Source organism: Echinops telfairi, unplaced genomic scaffold, assembly GCF_000313985.2.
Source record: "Echinops telfairi isolate 266 unplaced genomic scaffold, ASM31398v2 ScPeMD7_655;HRSCAF=1070, whole genome shotgun sequence".
In the NCBI taxonomy this organism is placed as follows: domain Eukaryota; kingdom Metazoa; phylum Chordata; class Mammalia; order Afrosoricida; family Tenrecidae; genus Echinops; species Echinops telfairi.
The window spans coordinates 28,062,951-28,081,470 of NW_022104553.1; the positions used below are offsets into that span (position 1 = coordinate 28,062,951).

At 54.7% G+C, this 18,520-nt stretch overlaps 1 protein-coding gene across 1 annotated transcript in view; it reads left to right on the top strand.

The window, feature by feature from the left end:
• CADM4 (cell adhesion molecule 4) overlaps positions 1 to 15,144 on the top strand; it is a 21,673-nt gene extending 6,529 nt beyond the window's left edge. Inside the window, exons 2-9 of the mRNA XM_013006600.2 lie at positions 7,480 to 7,626; positions 7,981 to 8,133; positions 8,411 to 8,545; positions 10,158 to 10,322; positions 10,425 to 10,515; positions 11,274 to 11,446; positions 14,067 to 14,195; positions 14,707 to 15,144. Of these exons, the coding sequence (XP_012862054.1) occupies positions 7,480 to 7,626; positions 7,981 to 8,133; positions 8,411 to 8,545; positions 10,158 to 10,322; positions 10,425 to 10,515; positions 11,274 to 11,446; positions 14,067 to 14,195; positions 14,707 to 14,816 (1,103 nt within the window). The 3' untranslated portion in view covers positions 14,817 to 15,144. The remainder of the gene's footprint in view (positions 1 to 7,479; positions 7,627 to 7,980; positions 8,134 to 8,410; positions 8,546 to 10,157; positions 10,323 to 10,424; positions 10,516 to 11,273; positions 11,447 to 14,066; positions 14,196 to 14,706) is intronic.
• The last annotated feature ends 3,376 nt before the right edge of the window (positions 15,145 to 18,520 follow it).

Below are 18,520 nucleotides of genomic sequence, written 5' to 3' on the forward strand. Positions count from 1 at the left end.
CTCCTGGGCCTGAGGGAGAGGGGCTGGGGGGCCTGGACTCCTGGGTCTAAAGGTGGAGGGGCTGGGGGCCTGGACTCCTGGGCCTGAGGGAGAGGGGCTGGGGGGCCTGGACTCCTGGCCCTGAGGGAGGAAAGGGCTGGGAGCCTGCACCCCTAGGTGTGAGGGAGGAAGGCCTGGGGGCTTGGACTCCTGGGGGTTAGGGAGGAGGAAGTTGAGGACCTGACCTCCTGAGTCTGAGGGAGGAGGGGGCTGGAGACCCAGATTCCTGGGTCTGAGACAGAGGAGGGGTCTAGGGCCTCCTGGACCCCTGGGTCTGAGGGCAGAGTGGAGTGGAGGCTTAAATGGGCTGGCCGCGGAGCAAGGGGGCCGGGGGCCAAGGGCTTGCACTCCTTGGTCCTAAGGGACTGGGGGTCCCGCTGCAGGTTTCCGAGGGAGGAGGGGCTGGGACCCCGGGCCTAGGTCCTGTGAATACAGGCGCCTTCACAAGCTGAGTCAGGGAAGAATCAATGCTTTGTGCAAGGGTGTTCGGACTCCGCCATTGGTGGGGGGCTGGCGGGGGGGTTTGGTCGGGATGCAGGGTTGTACCACCTCCCTCGGGAAGCGGGGGGAAGGAGGCAGGAAGACACAAGCCCCACTGGGACGCGGCTATGGAGAGGGTGGCTGTGACCTTCCCAGAACTATGACCTTGAGACTCCCTTGGGTACTCGCTGACTTAGGACCCAGGAAGTGCTCCCCTCACCCCTCTTAGTCTCCTTGGAAACATCCACCAGCTGTGTTCTCCGGGACCCCTGGATCCTGGCTCTTGGTGGAGGAGGGGGCTGGAGGCTCAGGCTCCTGAGACTGAAGCAGGGGAGAAGCTAGAGGGTGTGGACTCCCCAGGATCCTGGGAACCCAGTCACCTGGGTCTTGGGAGATGGGAGGTTGGAGCCTGGGTGCCTGGCTCTGATAGGAGGGAATAGGGGTGTGTGTGCAGTCCTCAATTGGAGGGAGGAGGTAGTCAGAGGTCAGGCTCCTGGGACCTGAGGGAAGAGGCAGGCTGGTGCTGAATTCTGGGGTCCAGTCTCTAAATATCACCTGCTCAGCCTCTCTCCCAAACCTTCCCTGGTCCCCATGACAACCCCAGGCTGTCAACACCGTTTAAAGGGCCAGTGCCCCAGTCCCCAAAGCTCAACCCTCTCCGACCAAAAAGTCCCGCCCCCACCACCCCCCAACCCTGAAACAAAAGCTCCCTGGACATTAATATTCCAGGCACAGTGGCTGCTGCTTACTGACTCCTCAGGAGGGGGAGGGAGTAAGACAAAAGCCCCCCCCACCTCACCCCATGTGCACCCTCAGGCAGAGAACATGGGATGTTTTTTTGGGGGGAGGGGGGCGGGAGATAGACCCTGCCATCCCAAGGGCTCCCAGGAGATGGTTAGTTTCCGCCACTGACTTACCCTGGGACTCTGCCTGTATCATTCTCCCCATCTGTAAAATGGGGGGTGGGGGTTATTAGACCAGGCCTGGGATCCGAAATCCATGGGCTAGCTTCAAGACAGATACATGTTTAAGCGCCAGAATGAGCGGGCCGGCTCAAGGGCGTGGGCCTGTGCTCATAGGTGGTGGTGACCCCGGCCTTGCCCAGAGAGGGCTCCGGGGCTGCTGGCACATCCACACCTTCAAAGCAGGCACTGGCCTCGACCCCATGTGGCAGCTGGGGTCACCAAGTCTCCGAAAGGGTAGTCAGCCCTTCTTTGCTCAAGGTCACACAGAGGGCAAACCTGTCTAGCTGGGGTCCCACCCAGGTGTCAGATGCTAGTGATGTGTCCCCAGGGTCATCCTGGGACTGCAACCTTACCTGGCCTGGGCCCATGTGACTCATTCAATGAGCTCCCCAGACCTGTACCAGGTGGGTTACATCGCTGCCTTCGTGGCATCTGTGGGAGCCCTTGGGGACAGACGAGTCATTTCAGTGATGGGTCTGCAAATGGCCATCCCCAATGATGGGTCTGCAAATGGCTGCCATCGAGTCCCTGCCGACTCAGAGTGGCCCAATGAACAGGCTCGACCTGCCCCTGTGGGTTTCCGAGACTGGAATTCTTTACAGGAGCCAAAAGCCTCATCTTTTGCCTGAGGAGCGGCTGGTGGGTTCGAACTGCTGGCCTTGAGGTTAGCAGCTCAACATGTCACCCGCTATGCCACCAGGGTTCCTGGGAAATTGCCATAGAGGCGCTGAAACATCAGTCATGATGCGGGCGCCAAAGGATGGGGAGTGAGAGAGGGAAGAGCCCAGGAGGAAGAGGCGGTGGCAACAGGGGCTGGAATGAGGACAGGAGGTGGCGCTGGGACCATCAGGGGAAGAACGCACCAGGTAGCCAGGTAGAGAGAAGAGCGAGCCAGGTAGACAGAAGGCCCTGAGATGGGAGCCAAGTTGGGCTGTCTGAAGGACAGCGAGGTGGAATCGAAGTGAGTGATCAGAAACCGGCCAGGGCAGCTTGCACCCGGAAGGCCTGAGGAAGGAATCTCCATCGGATTCTGAGTGTAGTGGGTGGCTCTCAGGAGGGATGAAGCAGAGACCTGGTTTCATCAGCTTGACGCTTCTGGCTGTGTGTGGAGAATGGCCTTTGGGGGAGGTGGGCATGGAAGCGGGGAACATCCTGGAACAGACTTCGGAAGGGCCCAGGGGGAGAGGATGGTGGCGGGCCAGGGCGATGGCAGTAGAAGTAAGAAATAGATTTGGCAGGTGCGCTGGAGGGAGTAGAATGGGCCTATCTGACTCGGGGTGTGGAGGGGGGAGTGGATGTTGGGGTGAGCAAAATAGCAAGAGCTCGCGGGGTTCTTAAGTTTGGGGCCCGAGCAACCGGGTGGATGGTTGTGACATTTGCTGAGACAGAGGACATTGAGGTGAAGCGGCTTGGGGCCAAAGTTGGTACATTTGATATTCCAGGAAGTGCCTAGATACCCCCCCCCCCAGTGGCTTAAATACCCCAAGTGTTGTACGCAAACATCAGAAACGTCTCAAAGTTGGAGTCTAGGTCTGTTAAGGCTCCTCCATCCGCATCAACACCACAGACCCCGGTGCTCTCCAGCCCCGAGTTCCACCAGCCCTAATGGTCTCGCCCTCATGGTCCAAGGGAGCTGCCGGCATGCCAGCCATCACATCCTAGTTCCACTCAGCACAAAGGTGACCCATTAGACTATTTCAGAAGTTCTGCCCAAATTACAGGATGCTTCTGTTTTCTTCCCATTGGACAGGGTTTTATCATCCTGTGGCCTCCCTTCCTTGTCTAGGAAATAGCTCTTTATGCTGGGCACAGGCTGGGACAACTATACAATACAATCACGGTTCTTTTGTTGAGGAGTAGGGAAAGAAAGGGTATCAGGGAAGGCAGCCAGCTGTTTCTGCCTCCACCCACCACCATAAACCGTTCTACCCCTCAGACCGCAAAGCAGGTTAGCTAGCTATCCCGCGTGGGGGGTGGGGGGTAGCTTATTTGAAGGGATATGGTATGGTAGTGGTTTGCAGCTACCTCCCCCTAAATTTCAAAAGATGGGGGTGCCTCATCAGCCTCATCTCTGGGCACCCAATTCTTAAAAGCCTACGGACTTCAGGAACTACTCGAATGAGCGAGGCTGAGACGGCACAGAGGAGATTGAAGGAGCTAGGTGCCCAGTCTTTACGAATAAATCACCAGTTCGGACCACGGCACGTTTCTGCCTCAAAGCCCCCGAGGGCTGGCAGGGGCAAAGCTGATCTCTGAACTTGACATACCGTATCCTTCCAAAGCTCATCTCACATCACACCCTCAGCTCCCCTCACCAACGGAGGCGCACACTCCCCCCAGACAAGGAGGAGTGGCTACAGATGCAGGCGATGGAATGGGGAGATGGGGTGCTGTGATCGTGAGCAAGTCATTTCATCTCTCTGGACCAATTTTCTCACTCATGAAAGGGATTTAGAGAGGGAGAGAGAGAATTGATGAGTGCCTACCTCACACAATCACTGTGATGAGATGGAATTATGTAGGTACTGTCCTTATCCAAGCATCCCTGGTGACACAGTGGGTTATGCCTTGGGCGGTGGCAGTTAGGAGCCATCCACACAGCTCCTAGGGAGAAAGATGAGGCTTTCTGTTCCCGTAAAGCATAAGCCAACAGGGACTGTTTTATCCCGCCCTCCAGGGTCCTTAGGAGTTGACGTAGTTCGGCGTGAATTTCGTGTTTGGTTTTGAGCCTCAGCCGAAGGATTCCTAGTGGCATTATGCGTTAGGCATTACGCTGTCAACTGAAAGGTCAGCAGTTCAAACCCACCAGCCGCTTCATCGTGGGAGACAGATGAAGCTGTTTGTCCCCTTAAAGACTGGCATCTCTGAAACCCTACCTCTCCTGGCTCTGAGTTGGAATCTGGGTTGGGTTGGGTTTGTTTTATCCTTAGTCCAGGGCCGGGCAACAGCAAGGACCCAACAAATGCTAACTGTTGAAAGGGCAGTGATGGACCCGGTGGGGAGCATTCTCGCAGGCCTTCTGTGTTGGAGACCTGAGTCTGAATCCCAACCAGTTCGCCCTGTGGGCAGCCACCATGCCTCGGCAGGTGGAGGCTTCCGGGCTGCCCCGATGATAAGCAGCTCTCAACAGAACTTCCGGGCTGAGGCAGACGAGGAAGAAAGCGCTGGCAGTCCGCTTCTGAAAATCGGCCAGCGAAAGCCCTATGGACCGCAACAGTTTGGACCGCAACAGTTTGGTCCGCACCTGACCGTGGGGGGCAGGCAGTGTCCTGTCCCATTGTGCATGGGGTCCAACTGGACAGTAGCCAACCACAAAGCCCTTGGTTGATATTCTTTGGAAGAGAAGGGCGGGGGTGGTGGTTATGATGGTAAGTCTTAGATTTGAGCTTCATTATTGGCTGTTGGTCATGAAACACACACACACACACACACCTGGGTTCTCCGATGGCACAGTGGTTATGCATTGAGCTGCGATCTGTAAGGTTTCAAGTTTGAAGCCCCCGGCAGCTCTGCAGGAGAAAGACGAGGCTTTTTACTCCCCTAAAGAGTTACAGTCTCAGAAACCCACAGAGGCCGTTCTGCCGTGTCTTACGGGACCCCACGGCCGCGAGAATAAACGCGTTACCTTCTGTCAAGAAAGGGCACGGATGTTTCAACAACGTCACATCAAAAGTGTGCTTGTTTCTCGCTCTTGTATGTCGCAGCCCCGTGCAGGTGATGGAGGACAGTTGGTCAGGGACCCGGACCTTGCAGCCCTGACTCTCTGGCCTCCCTTGGGATCCCTGGCGTCCTCTCCACTCGACCAGCATGAGGGCTGTGAGGACATTGGGTCAGGCCCAGGGAAGGTGCTTCAGCAACACGCAACTGGTCGCGTGTTGCTGCTGGTACTTGCCCTGAAATTGCCTCTGCCGCTTAGGGACCTCCTAGTAGGAAGGCTTTCATGGCTGTTTCAAAGCACTTTGCCCCACCTTGATTTCCAAGCGAGTTTGGTTACTGGTCTCATGCCTAACCATTCGCCCCACCCAGGAACTCCTGGCAGATCCTGTGGCCCCACAGGAACTACAAGGGATGCTGGGAAATGTAGCCTCATCTGTGTGTGCTATCAGTTACCAGACTTCCCAAAACATAATGGCTTAAATCCACCACCACTTCATTTGCTCACCATCCCGGTGGTTGGTGAGGGTTGGCGATTTGGGCAGGATCCAGCGGGACGGTTATCTTGGGCTCACCTGGGGTCACTCATGCTGCTACGGTCATCTGGGGGTGCAGAGACCCAGGGTGGCTGCACTTACACGTCTGGCTCTTGGCTGGACTTCTCTGTGTGGTCTTGAGCTTCCCAGATACTAGTCCTGGCCTCTTCAAACAGTGGGAGGGCAGGCAGAAGCTCCTCACAAAAGCTGTAAAGCTTTGGGAGGCCTACACAAGAACTCGCACCTAAAACCAAGAACAAGCCCCCCAGGCCACTGCTGTCGAGCTGACCCTGACTCACAGCGACCCCACGTGCCACTGGGGAGAATTGCTCTGCAGGGTTTCGTGACTAATCTCAATGGAAGCTGACCACCGGGGCTTTCTTCTGTGGCACCAACTGGGCGGGTTCAAACCTTGGAGCAGGAGCTGTGTGTCCCACCCAGGGCTCAGTTGTTACTTTCTGGGAAATTCTGTTCCGGGGAGGGGTGGAGTACCTGCTTAACTGCCAGGTCAGCAGTTTGAAACCACAGCGGCTCTGGCAGCTGGAAGATGAGGTTTTTGTACTCCTATAAAGAACTACCGTCTCAGAAACTCACAGGGGCACTTCTGCCCTGTCCTACAGGGTCGTTCTGACTCAGAATTGACTCGATGGTTCTGATTTTGATGTTTGTTTGGGTGTGTTTTTTTGTTTGATTTGGTTTCCTGGGAGGACGTCATCTTGCAAAGGGCAGGCACAGGGATGGGCAGGAAGGATGTGGGCAAGCTCCCTGTGGCCAGGTGCGGAGGGGGGAAGAGAGTTGATGTACCCACAGCAGTCTCACCCCTGGTGAACTCTTGCTCACTCTCTTTATTTGTGATTCCCCCCCCCCCTGAATTGCGCCAAATAGATAGGATGCATACTCGAGCACACTTGAAAACATTCATGGGGAAATGGAATGGAACCCTCATGGATTTGGACTTTTCCCAGGACCTTTTTGAAGCACCCCCCTGCCCCCACCCCTTTCAACACACCTCCTTCCTGCATACAATCCAGTGACTGTCACACCCCCAAAACCCAAACCCTGTGCCATCCAGCGGGTTCAGACACATAGCAACCCCATGTGACAGAGCAGAACCACTCCATTGCTTTTGTTGTGTGTTCTTGTAGTATTGCGCCTTTGGGCTTCCGAGACCAGAGCAGACAGCCTCCTCTTTCTCCCGTAGTTCCATGGGCCGGACTGGAACCACTGATCTTGCAGTTAGCTGCTCGCTGTTGATGATGATGTCCAACCATTACCATGGTTCAATGCTGTGTTTTCCCTTTAACAGATGCTCGGGTCCTCCCCCCTACCCCGCTCCCCAACTTCCTCTCGAAGACCAAGATCCAACACGTTCCATCGTTCCTTCTCTGGCCACAGGGCTCCCCTTCCTCAGGGTGCACTCTCTCACTGTCATGGAGTCAATGCCGACTCATAGCAACCCCCTAGGACAGGGCAGAGATGCCCTGTGGCCTTGTGAGACGGTCACTCTTCCTAAGGTAGAAAGCCTCTTCTCTCTCCTCAGGAGCAGCTGGTGATTTAGAACTGCTGACCTTGCAGCCTAGTGTGTGTAACTACTCCCACGCCGCCAGTGCTCTTAGAAGATGACATTAGAGTACACAATGCAGGCTCCGGGCTGCAGGTTTTTTATCCGGCTCCCAGGAAAGGTTTCCTGTAAGGCCCTGAGGAAGAGGGCAAGAGAGGGCTTGGAGGTTCGAACGGGAGGAGAGCAGAGGGGAATGGTATTGACCTGCCCCTCAAACGGCCTTCTATTTTGTCTGTGTCCACAGGGACAGGACAGGAAGTGCAGACAGAGAATGTGACAGTGGCCGAAGGTGGGGTGGCTGAGATTACCTGCCGTCTACACCAGTACGATGGGTCGATAGTTGTTATTCAGAACCCAGCCCGCCAGACTCTCTTCTTCAACGGTACCCGGGGTGAGTGCTGGGCCCCCACATCTTGCGTCTTGAAGGTGGAAGGGGCTGGGTCTGAGAGTGGAGGGGGCTGGGGGCCTGAACCCATGGTTTTGAGGGAGGAGAGGAGGGGATAGGGGATGTGGACTCCTGAGTTTAAGGGAGGAGGGGGCTGGGGGTGGCTGGACCCTTGGGTCTGAAGGAGGAGGGTACTGGGGCTTGGACTCCTGGGGCTGCAGTTGGGAGGACCCGGGGATCGTCCAGAGTAAGGTGAGATTGGCTCTTTAGAACCAGATACATGGCTGGAGAAGGGGGTACGTTTGGGCAGGACCCCCAGTTCAGCCCTTACCCCACCCCTGTACCCCCACCCCCTCGCAGCCCTGAAGGACGAGCGCTTCCAACTTGAGGAGTTCTCACCGCGAAGGGTTCGGATCCGGCTCTCGGATGCCCGTCTGGAGGACGAAGGGGGCTACTTCTGCCAGCTCTACACGGAAGATACCCACCACCAGATCGCCACGCTCACTGTGCTGGGTAAGGACACCCCCTCCTGTTCCCTGGGCCTTCCTGTTACCCGAGACCCACCCCTGACCACTGCCCTCTGGGTAGATTGGGGGTGGGGTGTTCAAAAAGGGCGTGGGGAAGAATCCAGAATCTGGCCATTCTATCTTTTTCCTTCCTGACCTAGTCTCTGCTTGACCCCTGCCACCTGGTTCCCTGGTTCCCCATCGCCCCCCGGGGTCCTGCAACCTGGTCATTTGGGGGCCAAGCCTCCGTGATCGCTCCCCTGACCCGCCTCCTTCTGCGACAGTGGCCCCAGAGAACCCCGTGGTGGAGGTCCGGGAGCAGGCGGTGGAGGGTGGCGAGGTGGAGCTCAGTTGCCTGGTCCCGCGGTCCCGCCCGGCGGCCGTCCTGCGCTGGTACAGGGACCGCAAGGAGCTGAAAGGTACCGGGGGCGGGGCCAGGGAGGGGCGTGGTTATCCTGTGGGCGTGTCGTGGGCGTGGTTTCTCTTGGGCCCGGGCCTGAAAGGATGCGGATTCTATGGGTGTGAACCTCGCGCGCGCCTTGGCCAACTGTCCAAATTCTAAACTTGAGGCGCTTGGAAGGAAAGTGAGAGAGGGGGACGGGGTGGGGTGCGTGGCCTTCATTGGTGTGTCTGGGAATAGATTCAAGACTTCTAAGAGGGTGGTGATTGGAGGTAAATCCCAGATTCCCAGAAGATGAGCTTGGGCGAAGGGGCAGTCCTTAGGGGTAGAGTTTGAAGAAAGACCAGCGTGTGCTTTAAAGGAGGGTAGCTCGGATGGGGCTTGGAGGATGTGGGAAGTCGGGGAGCTAGGGGCATGGAGACAAGGATTTGAGAGAGCATCCAGGTCCTGATGAATATCGCTCAATATTCAGTTCCTGAATGAGTGGGTCAGTGAGAAGGGGTGGGAGGGGATGGGGAACAGCTTTGGGAAGAGATGTGGGTTGTACGATTTATTTGGGAAGGGGCGGGGCTTGGAAGACTAGGAGAGGCCCGTGTCTACCCCATCCCCCCAAAATAACCAAGCTCACTGCCATCAAGTCGAGGGGTTTCCAGCACCAGCATGGCCTGATGGGTTATGAGTTGGGCTCCTAACCAGAAGGTCAATGGTTGGAATCCACTAGCCTCTCTACAGGAGCAAGATGAAGTGTTCTATTCCCATGAAGAGTTACAGCCTCGGAAACCCACAGGGCAGTTCTCCTCTGCCCTCCAGGGTCTCTATGAGAGGGCGTCGACTTAATGGCAGTGAATTTGGTAAACTTTACCCAAGCAGACGTGCCCAGAGTGGCTTCACCTTTCAGTTAGCAATCAAGCACGTACCCACCGCCCCACGGGGGCTCCTTAGCCAAAGCAGAACATACCACACTGTTATCGAGTTGATTCGGACTCTGTGCAGGGTTCCTGAGACAAACATCTTTACAGGAGCAGAAAAGACTAGTGGGTTTGAACTGCTGACCTTCTGGTTAGCAACCCAGCGCATACCCCACGATGCCACCAGGGCCCTAGATGACATCGCCATGGATTTGATGGTGGTGGGTTTGGTTTGGGTCTGCTGAAGGATTATCAAAAACCCGAACTCACTGGTCTATAGGACAGTATTGAACCGCCCCAGCGCAGAAAGGCTCATCTTTCTCCCTCAGATTGACTGGTGGCTTCGAACTGCTGACCTTGTGGTTAGGAACCCAACATGTATTCCACTATACCACCAGTTCTCCGTCAGTTCAGGGACAACAGAAAGCAAAAGCAAAAAAACGTCTCACTGCCAGGGAGCCCACTGACTCACAGTGACCCGGTAGGACAGAGTTACAAGAGTAGAGAGCCCCTGTCTTTCTCCCACGGAACTCCGTGGCTGGTGGCTTCGAACCGCTAACCTTACACTTAACAGCCCAATTCACATCTCCAACACCCAACCGCTACAGCACTCGGGCTGAGGGAGAGAGTGTGGCACCAACAGTTTGCTCTGGGATTTGCTGGGGACCATGCTGGTGGCAGGGCTGGGGTCCTGGTCTTTGACTGTGGGGCTGGGCCTGGCAGGAGTGAGCAGCCAACAGGAGAATGGCAAAGTCTGGCGGGTGATGAGCACCGTGAGGTTCCGGGTGGACCGCAAAGACGACGGTGGCATCGTCATATGCGAGGCACAGAACCAGGCGCTGCCCACGGGACACAGCAAGCAGACGCAATACGAGCTGGACGTCCAGTGTAAGTGCCTCCAGCGCCAGTCTCCCGCCCTGCCCCGGAAATGACTCTAGTCCCGTTCGATGACCCCAGACACCCACGGGCCTTTGCCCTTTCTTTCCACAGATTCCCCCACCGCCCGCATCCATGCCTCCCAGGCTGTGGTGAGGGAGGGAGATACGCTGGTGCTGACGTGTGCAGTGGCAGGGAACCCCAGGTGAGCTCTGGAGCCCCGATACTACTGGGGCCCCGAGCATGGCCCACCTTGGAGACCCGAATTGCCGGCTCCTGAGGAAGGAGACGGCTCAGAAACCTCACGCTTAGATTCTGAAATTGACCTAGGATTTCAGAGACCCTGATCATGGGTGGGGACTAAAAGGGCCCTTTATTCTGAGGATGACTCCGAATAGGTTTGCCTTCAACTACTGATTGGTCGTTGGAACTCCCCCAGCAGTGCCGCACGCAGAAGAAAGGCCTGGCAGCCCTCCTCTGTGCAGATTTAAAAACCCACTGCCATCGAATTGATTCCAGCCCACAGTGACCCTGTAGGAGACTTCCAAAGCTGTCAATGGTTACAGCCACAAAAGCTCTGTAACCAAACCCAAACCAAATCCACTGCCAGCAAGTCGATGGCGATGCACAGCAACCCCATGGGGCAGGGTAGACCTGCCCCTGCGAGTTTCCAAGACTAACTCTTTACAGGAGTAGAAAGCTCCGTCTTACTCCCTCGGAGGGGCTAGTGGTTTGGAACTGCTGACCTTGCAGTTAGCAGCCCAAACTCACAACCACTATGCCACCAGGACTCCCAAGAAAGGAGCAGTTTCCTTTTCTGTAACACCTGGGGCTGTCAGGGACTCACTCCAGGACACAGGGCCAAAGGTGGGATGGGAGTTACTGTCCTAGATTCCTGAGAAATCCCAATTAGGGGCTGGCACCTGCATCATTAACTCTCACTGTCCGTTTCCACCCCTCCAGGCCAAACCAGATCCGCTGGAACCGCGGGAACGATTCGTTGCCGGAGCGAGCCGAGGCCATGGGGGAAACGCTCACGCTGCCAGGCCTGGTCTCCGCCGACAATGGCACCTACACTTGCGAGGCGTCAAACAAGCATGGTCACGCGAGGGCGCTCTACGTGCTTGTGGTCTACGGTGAGGGCTCTGAGGCATGGCACCGGGTGGGGTTTGGGGCTCGGTCGGAGGTGCAAACCCCTGGTAGGTGGGTCCATTGGGAATGGGCTGAGCACTTGCGTATGAGGGGGCGGGGGTTGTACAAAGACAGTGATTCTGTGGGTCAGCAGCTAGCAGTGTTCTTACAGTTCTGGTTCAAAGTCAGCTTTGTTGCGCCCTACTGCAGCCCAGGGGAGCCCTGGTGGCATAGTCGTTACACGTGGAGCTGCTAACCACGAGGTCAGCGGTTTGAAACCACCAGCTAGCTGCTGCCCCACGGGAGAAAGAGAAGGCTTCCTACCCCTATAAAGGGTTATAGTCTCAAAAACCCACAGGGCCAGTTCTCCCCTGTCCTCTAGAGTCGCCATGGGCCAGAATGGACTCGACAGCAGTGAGTTAATGCGGCCCCAGTAGTCCGATACAGGGCTGCTAACCAAAAGGTCAGAGGTTCGAACTCACCAGCTGCATAATGGGGAAAAGCTGTGGCAGTTGGCTTTTGTAAGCATTGACAACCTGGAGGCCCTGCAGCGCAGTTCCACCGTGTCTGTCTTCTGGGCTCGCTCTGTGTCAGAATCAGTCCCCTCCTATACCTGTGAGAGCTGGGAAATAAATAAGGCAGACTGGAGAAGAATGGATATCTGTTAATCATGGTGTCAACGAAGATTGACTACCGGAAGAACAAACACGTTGTCTTGGAAGAAGTACAGCCAGGAAGCTCCTTAGAAGCCAGGATGGGGAGACTCTGTCTCACGTCCTTTGGGCGTGTTATCAGGAGGGACCGTATCCCTGAAGAAGGACATCATGTTTAGTAAAGTCGAAGGACATCATGTTTGGTGAAGTCGAGGGACATCATGTTTAGTAAAGTCGAAGGACATCATGTTTGGTAAAGTCGAAGGACATCATGTTTGGTAAAGGACATCATGTTTGGTGAAGTCGAAGGACATCATGTTTGGTAAAGGACATCATGTTCGGTGAAGTCGAGGGACATCATGTTTGGTAAAGGACATCATGTTCGGTGAAGTCGAAGGACATCATGTTTGGTAAAGGACATCATGTTTGGTAAAGGACATCATGTTTAGTGAAGTCGAGGGACATCATGTTTGGTAAAGTCGAAGGACATCATGTTTGGTAAAGTCGAAGGACATTATGTTTGGTAAAGTCGAAGGACATTATGTTTGGTAAAGTCAAAGGACATCATGTTTGGTAAAGGACATCATGTTTGGTAAAGTCGAAGGACATCATGTTTGGTAAAGTCGAGGGACATCATGTTTGGTCAAGTCGAAGGACATCATGTTTGATAAAGTCGAAGGACATCATGTTTGGTAAAGGACATCATGTTTGGTAAAGGACATTATGTTTGGTGAAGTCGAAGGACATCATGTTTGGTAAAGTCAAGGGACATCATGTTTGGTAAAGGACATCATGTTTGATGAAGTCGAGGGACATCATGTTTGGTAAAGTCGAAGGACATCATGTTTGGTAAAGTCGAAGGACATCATGTTTGGTAAAGTCGAAGGACATCATGTTTGGTGAAGTCGAAGGACATCATGTTTGGTGAAGTCGAAGGACATCATGTTTGGTGAAGTCGAAGGACATCATGTTTGGTAAAGTCGAGGGACATCATGTTTGGTGAAGTCGAGGGACATCATGTTTGGTAAAGTCGATGGACATCATGTTTGGTAAAGTCGAGGGACATCATGTTTGGTAAAGTCGAGGGACATCATGTTTGGTAAAGTCGAGGGGCAGAGAAAAAGAAGAGCACCCTCGGCGAGGTGGATTGACACAGTGGCTGCAACGATGGGCGCACACATACCTGTGACTATGAAGATGACCTTTCAGCTGTCCCCGGGGTCACTTTGAGTGGGAACCCACCTGAAGGCACCTTACAACAACATAGTAAGCCAAGAAGTGGTTGGCCCCTAAGCCAGCATTTTCAATAACAAGCCTTGTCGATAAACTCACTGCCATGGAGTCAATCCGGCCTCATAGTGACCCTCTAGGACAGAGTAGAACTGCCCCCGTGGGTTTCCAAGACTGTAACTCGCTACGGGAGTAGAAAGCCTCGTCTTTCTCCCTTGGAGCAGCTGGCGATTGTTATCTGTGGACCTCTGGGTTACCCACAATGCCCCCAGGGTCTCTCTATTGTACATAAGATGGTCATGATATCGGGGCTGAGGTTCTCTGGTGGAAGAAACAGTCCAAAGTCTTGTTATGGGGCTGGGGAGTAAGACTGCAGACAATTCAGTACATGCTCATTTCTTTCCAAAGCGGGTCCATGAGAGGGGGTCATCACCATGACCATCGGGTTGATTCCTACTCATGGCCAGCCTAGAGGTTGGAGAACAGCTGCCTGTGTGGGTTTCCTAGGGCTCTGCATCTTTAAGAGAGCCGAACACCTCATCGTTTTCCCTCGGAGGGGCTTGTGGGTTCGAACTGCTGACCTTGTAGTTAGCAGCCCAACAAGTATAGCCCACTAGGCCGGCTCCCAGGGATCCTTATGGGGCCACAAGGTAGCAATACGTTTGAAGGGCATGACCGAATGCGTCCAGGGGTGGGTAGTGCTGGGATTATCTTCAGATGACCTGCCCTTGTCCCCCTGCAGACCCCGGGGCGGTGGTAGAAGCTCAGACGTCGGTGCCCTATGCCATCGTGGGTGGCATCCTGGCGCTACTGGTCTTTCTGATCATTTGTGTACTGGTGGGCATGGTCTGGTGCTCGGTCCGGCAGAAAGGTGAGTGGGGCCGCGGAGGGGCCAGGGTTCAGCCAGGGGCATGGTGGGTTGGGGAGTCGGGACTGGGCGGGGTGTGTTATTCCAAAGAGGGCTGGTGAAGAGCCTGGATTAGGAGGGAGTGGGGCCAGATCTAGGATTGGGAATTTTAAGGGACCAGAAACTAAGGTATCCAAGGCTTCCGGCCGAGGATCCTAAAAGGAGTGAATCCGATCGATTGAAGGGCAGACGTTGGAATAGAACCATGGTTCTTCCACTGGGTCCATTGGGAGCAGAATGAAGGGAAGTGATAAGAGTTGATAGTTTCAAAAAAGAAAAGAGTTGATAGTTTCCTGAACTCTTGAAATCATCCTAATTCTGCTTTTGCCTCTTTCTCTGCCTCTCCTACTTTTCCCGGAATATGACTCCCCCGCGTGTTTCGTCTCCTACCTACATCCGCGCCGGGGCTCGTGCCCCCTTCTCCATACCTTTTGGTCCTACCTTCGGCTCTGATTGGGGCTCTGTCGCCTCTCAGGCTCCTATCTGACCCACGAAGCCAGTGGCTTGGATGAACAGGGAGAAGCCAGAGAAGCCTTCCTTAATGGTAGCGACGGACACAAGAGAAAAGAAGAATTCTTCATCTGACCCGGCCTGCACCACAGGCTCGGGCCTGGGCTGGGGGCAACCCCTCCGCACTGCCAGCTGCCAGGAACCAGCAGAGACATTTGCCAGAGTCTGGGATGGTGGACTTCTTTTCCCACCACTAACACCTCAGACGCTTGGGCAGGGATGGGGGCGACGGGTGGCTGGGTCACTGCCAGGGCCAGAAGTGAGGGCCCAGCAGTCTGGATCTCCCCAGGGGCAGGGCCAGAGGTCCACATACCCCCAAGTCCAGGGAGGGCAGTGGGGTTTGGGTTGGGGAAAGGTCAGAGCCCCTAGGCTACAGAACCAGGTCTTGTGGGGAGGGGGCAGAGTCTGGGAAGGGTGGGATGGGCAGGGAGGGGGAACACAGATTTCTATGGGGGTCTCTGACCCCATGCCAGCCATTGTAAGAGTTTCTCAGAGCTCTGGGCACCTCTTTGCAAAGCCATGTTTGCACGGTGGGGGGTGGGGCGGGGGCGGGCGTGGAAACCGGGGGTGTGTGTCTTTGTGTCATAACTTTGAGGGGGGGGTCGGCGAGGGGGACAGGCCCAATCCTTTTCTCCATTCCCTCTGCCCCAGGTCCCTGGGCTTCCCCTCCCACCCCCACTTCCTCCACCCATCTTTGTCTCTCTGTCTACCCCCTTCTGGGGGGGCCTTCCCCATCTCTCCTCAAGGCCCCCCCAGAGAGGGGGAAAGGAGTTGGGGGGGGGGTGCATTGGTCTCTATGGTTTTATATATAATATATTAAAAAAAAGCAAAAATCTGTATGAAAATACCAGATTGAGCCCCCTCCCCCCCTACTCCTGGCTTTTGCCCCCTTTTTTCTTGTTAAAAACCAACCAACCACGTTTTATATGGGGAGGGGAACAGGGAGGGAGTTTGGCAATTCCACTAACCACCATTAAACTGAGGAGAGAATGAGCATTTGGAGTGGCTGTGTGTCTGCCCCCTCCCCCAGGGCTGCCCCACTTGGTGGGGGGTGGGGGTGGGAGGGAGGCAGTAACAGCACCAGGTGAATCCTATGGGATAGGAGAGGGTCCTGGCCTGAAGAGCATCTCAACCCCTCAAGAAACCTGGCATTTTTCCTGGCCATGCCTTCTAAAGCAGGGATTGGGGTGGTGGTGGGGGAACGAAACTTTTTTCTGCCAGGGGCCATTTGGATATTTATAACATCACTCGAGGGCCATTCAGAATGATCGACTTAGAGATTAGCCCGCTAATAAATGCTTGGTCCAATATTTCATTAACTCACTCCTGATGGGATGGTGGGAGTGGCTTCTCTTTGGTAAGGTAAGCTGGTGTTGGTGATTACACGGGCCGTTATGTTCACGCCTGAGCTAAAGGGCCACCCCAGTCATGTCATTGGGGCCTGAGCTATAGCTACTGAGCTCCCCTCTCAGCCTCAGTGGCCTAGAACCTGAACCTGACTTCCCTCAGCCCTGTCTCCAAGCTACCCGGTCAATTCCAAGTCGCCTTGCCTCTATCCTGCTGGGCACTCTTCCCAGGCTCGCCTCGCCTCTAGATCAATCAAAGCTCCTCAGGCTAGCATTCCAAGCCCTTCCTTCCCTCATTCATCCAATGATTCTAATTTTAGGTTTCTAAAATATACTGAACTCTTAAACATGTGCCAGGCGCAGCTCATAGAGAGATCTGGAGAGCCCGCTGTGCATAAAACAGGCCAACTGTAGGTGTTGGGCGGCTGTGGCTAGCTAACTCCACTGTTACCGGGCAAGGTGAGCCAACCCCACTTTTATCAGTTAACTGCAGGGCGAGGATCACCGCTAAGCCAAGTCATACTCCAAAGTTACCCCAGCCTTCACTTTCCCACATCTCTCATCCCAGTCACCAGCCGTCTGTCTCTGGTGCTTCTTGTCTCACATCCAAGTTGGGTGCCAACCGGCCTGGCCCCCTAGGATCAGTTTCTAGGGGTCCAGCCCTGAGCTGGCTCTGTGCACAACTCCCCATACTTCAGCCAGGCCCTCTCTACCTCTAGCCGCCTGGAGCTAGGTCCCAAGCTAGAGGAACTTGACCCTTGCATCCTTCATACACTGCCCATGCGTGCAGCCACTGTCTCTGTCACCCAGCCCCCCAGAGCTGATCCCTCCGAGTTAGGACTGTTCTTAAGGTCCACTGCACAGCCTTCTGAATTAGCCACCCTGAGCTAAGGGCAAGGGCTGCAGTTCAAACCCACCAAGGGAGGAAAACGAGGCTGTTTTGAGATGTGCAGCCTTGGATGCCCTTGGGTCCGGTTGCTCTGTGCCAAACTGCCTCATTAGCAGAGGGCTGGAGGCCGGAGGCTCGTCCATCCAATTACCCCATGGGCTCCTTCCTTCCCAACAACAGCTCAGACATGGACACCTGCGCTTAGGGTGAGAACCCTGGTGGCGCTGTCCAGGAAGCAGCGTGGGACTGCTGACATCAAGGTGGGCAATTCACACCGACCACAGGGGAAAGATGGTCTGTTCTCTCCTGTAGATCTGCTATCTGCTCCTGTAGATTTACAGCCTCGGAAACTACATAGGGCCAGAATGAGCCCTGAGTCAGAATTAGCTCCGCTCCATGGCAGGGGGTTTATTACCTATACTTATTGTTAGGCGCCGTTGAGCGAGTGCCAACTCACAGCTACTCAGTTATTATAGCCAGAAAAGGTGCAAGGAAGAGGCTCATCAGGCAAGCTGCGAATGTTCCCTGCACTGAACTGTCATTGTCCCCAGGGACACACCACTCTCTTCAGCAGATGGGTGTTTGTCATCGAATCCAACAAGCCCTCCCCCTACCTCCAAAAAAAAAGTCCCAAGGCCTGGGGTCCTTTATAAGCACACTGAGACCTTAATGTATATTCATGAGTACATCTTCATACATCGTTATGATTGGTCCATTCATGAATATGCATAATGGCACCAGGTCCCTCCCTCCCTCCCTGAGGCCAGTTGCCAGCTGGGGCCTGAGTGGCTCCCTGCTGATTTCCACAGGAGTTTAAGTGTTGCACGGCTGTTTCAGAAAAACAAAGAACGCCTACCTTGTGGAGGCTCTTTTCAGAAACCAGACCTACCCATCCCAAACTGAGGTTAAAGACGGTTGAGGGGTTAAATTGTAACTTGTACTGCCCCCAGATGCTGAGAACCCAAAGTAGAAAGAGGGAGAGTCCACTCTTCCCCTCTGGAAGCTTCCCTGCTTCCGGAAAGTAGACAGCCATGGCTAAGGAAGCAAGACAAAAGAAGGGTGGGGGGCTGCAGGCATACTAGAATGATCAGAGCAGAGTCAGGGAGTGCAGGACGCTGGGATGTTTTAACTGGTCTTTATGGAGTACTTCAGGGGCCAGTCCTGGTGGTATACTGGGTGCCTAGCTGGGCTGCTAATGTCTAGGTCAGCAGTTCGAAACCACTAGTGAGGCTTTGTACTCCCATAAGGAGTTCAAGTTCATTGCTCTCCAGTCCACTTTGACCCAAGGCGATTCTGCAAGACTCAGTAGTCTGCCCCCTGTGGATTGTTTTTGTTTTGTTTTGTTTTAATCATTTTATTAGGGGCTCATACAACTCTTATCACAATCCATACACACATCAATTGCGTAAAGCGCATTTGTACATCATTCTCAAAACATTTTCTCTCCACTTAAACCCCCAACATTAGGTCCTCATTTTTCCCCTCCCTCCCCGCTCCCCCCTCCCTCATGAGCCCTTGATAGTTTGCAAATTGTTATTTTGTCA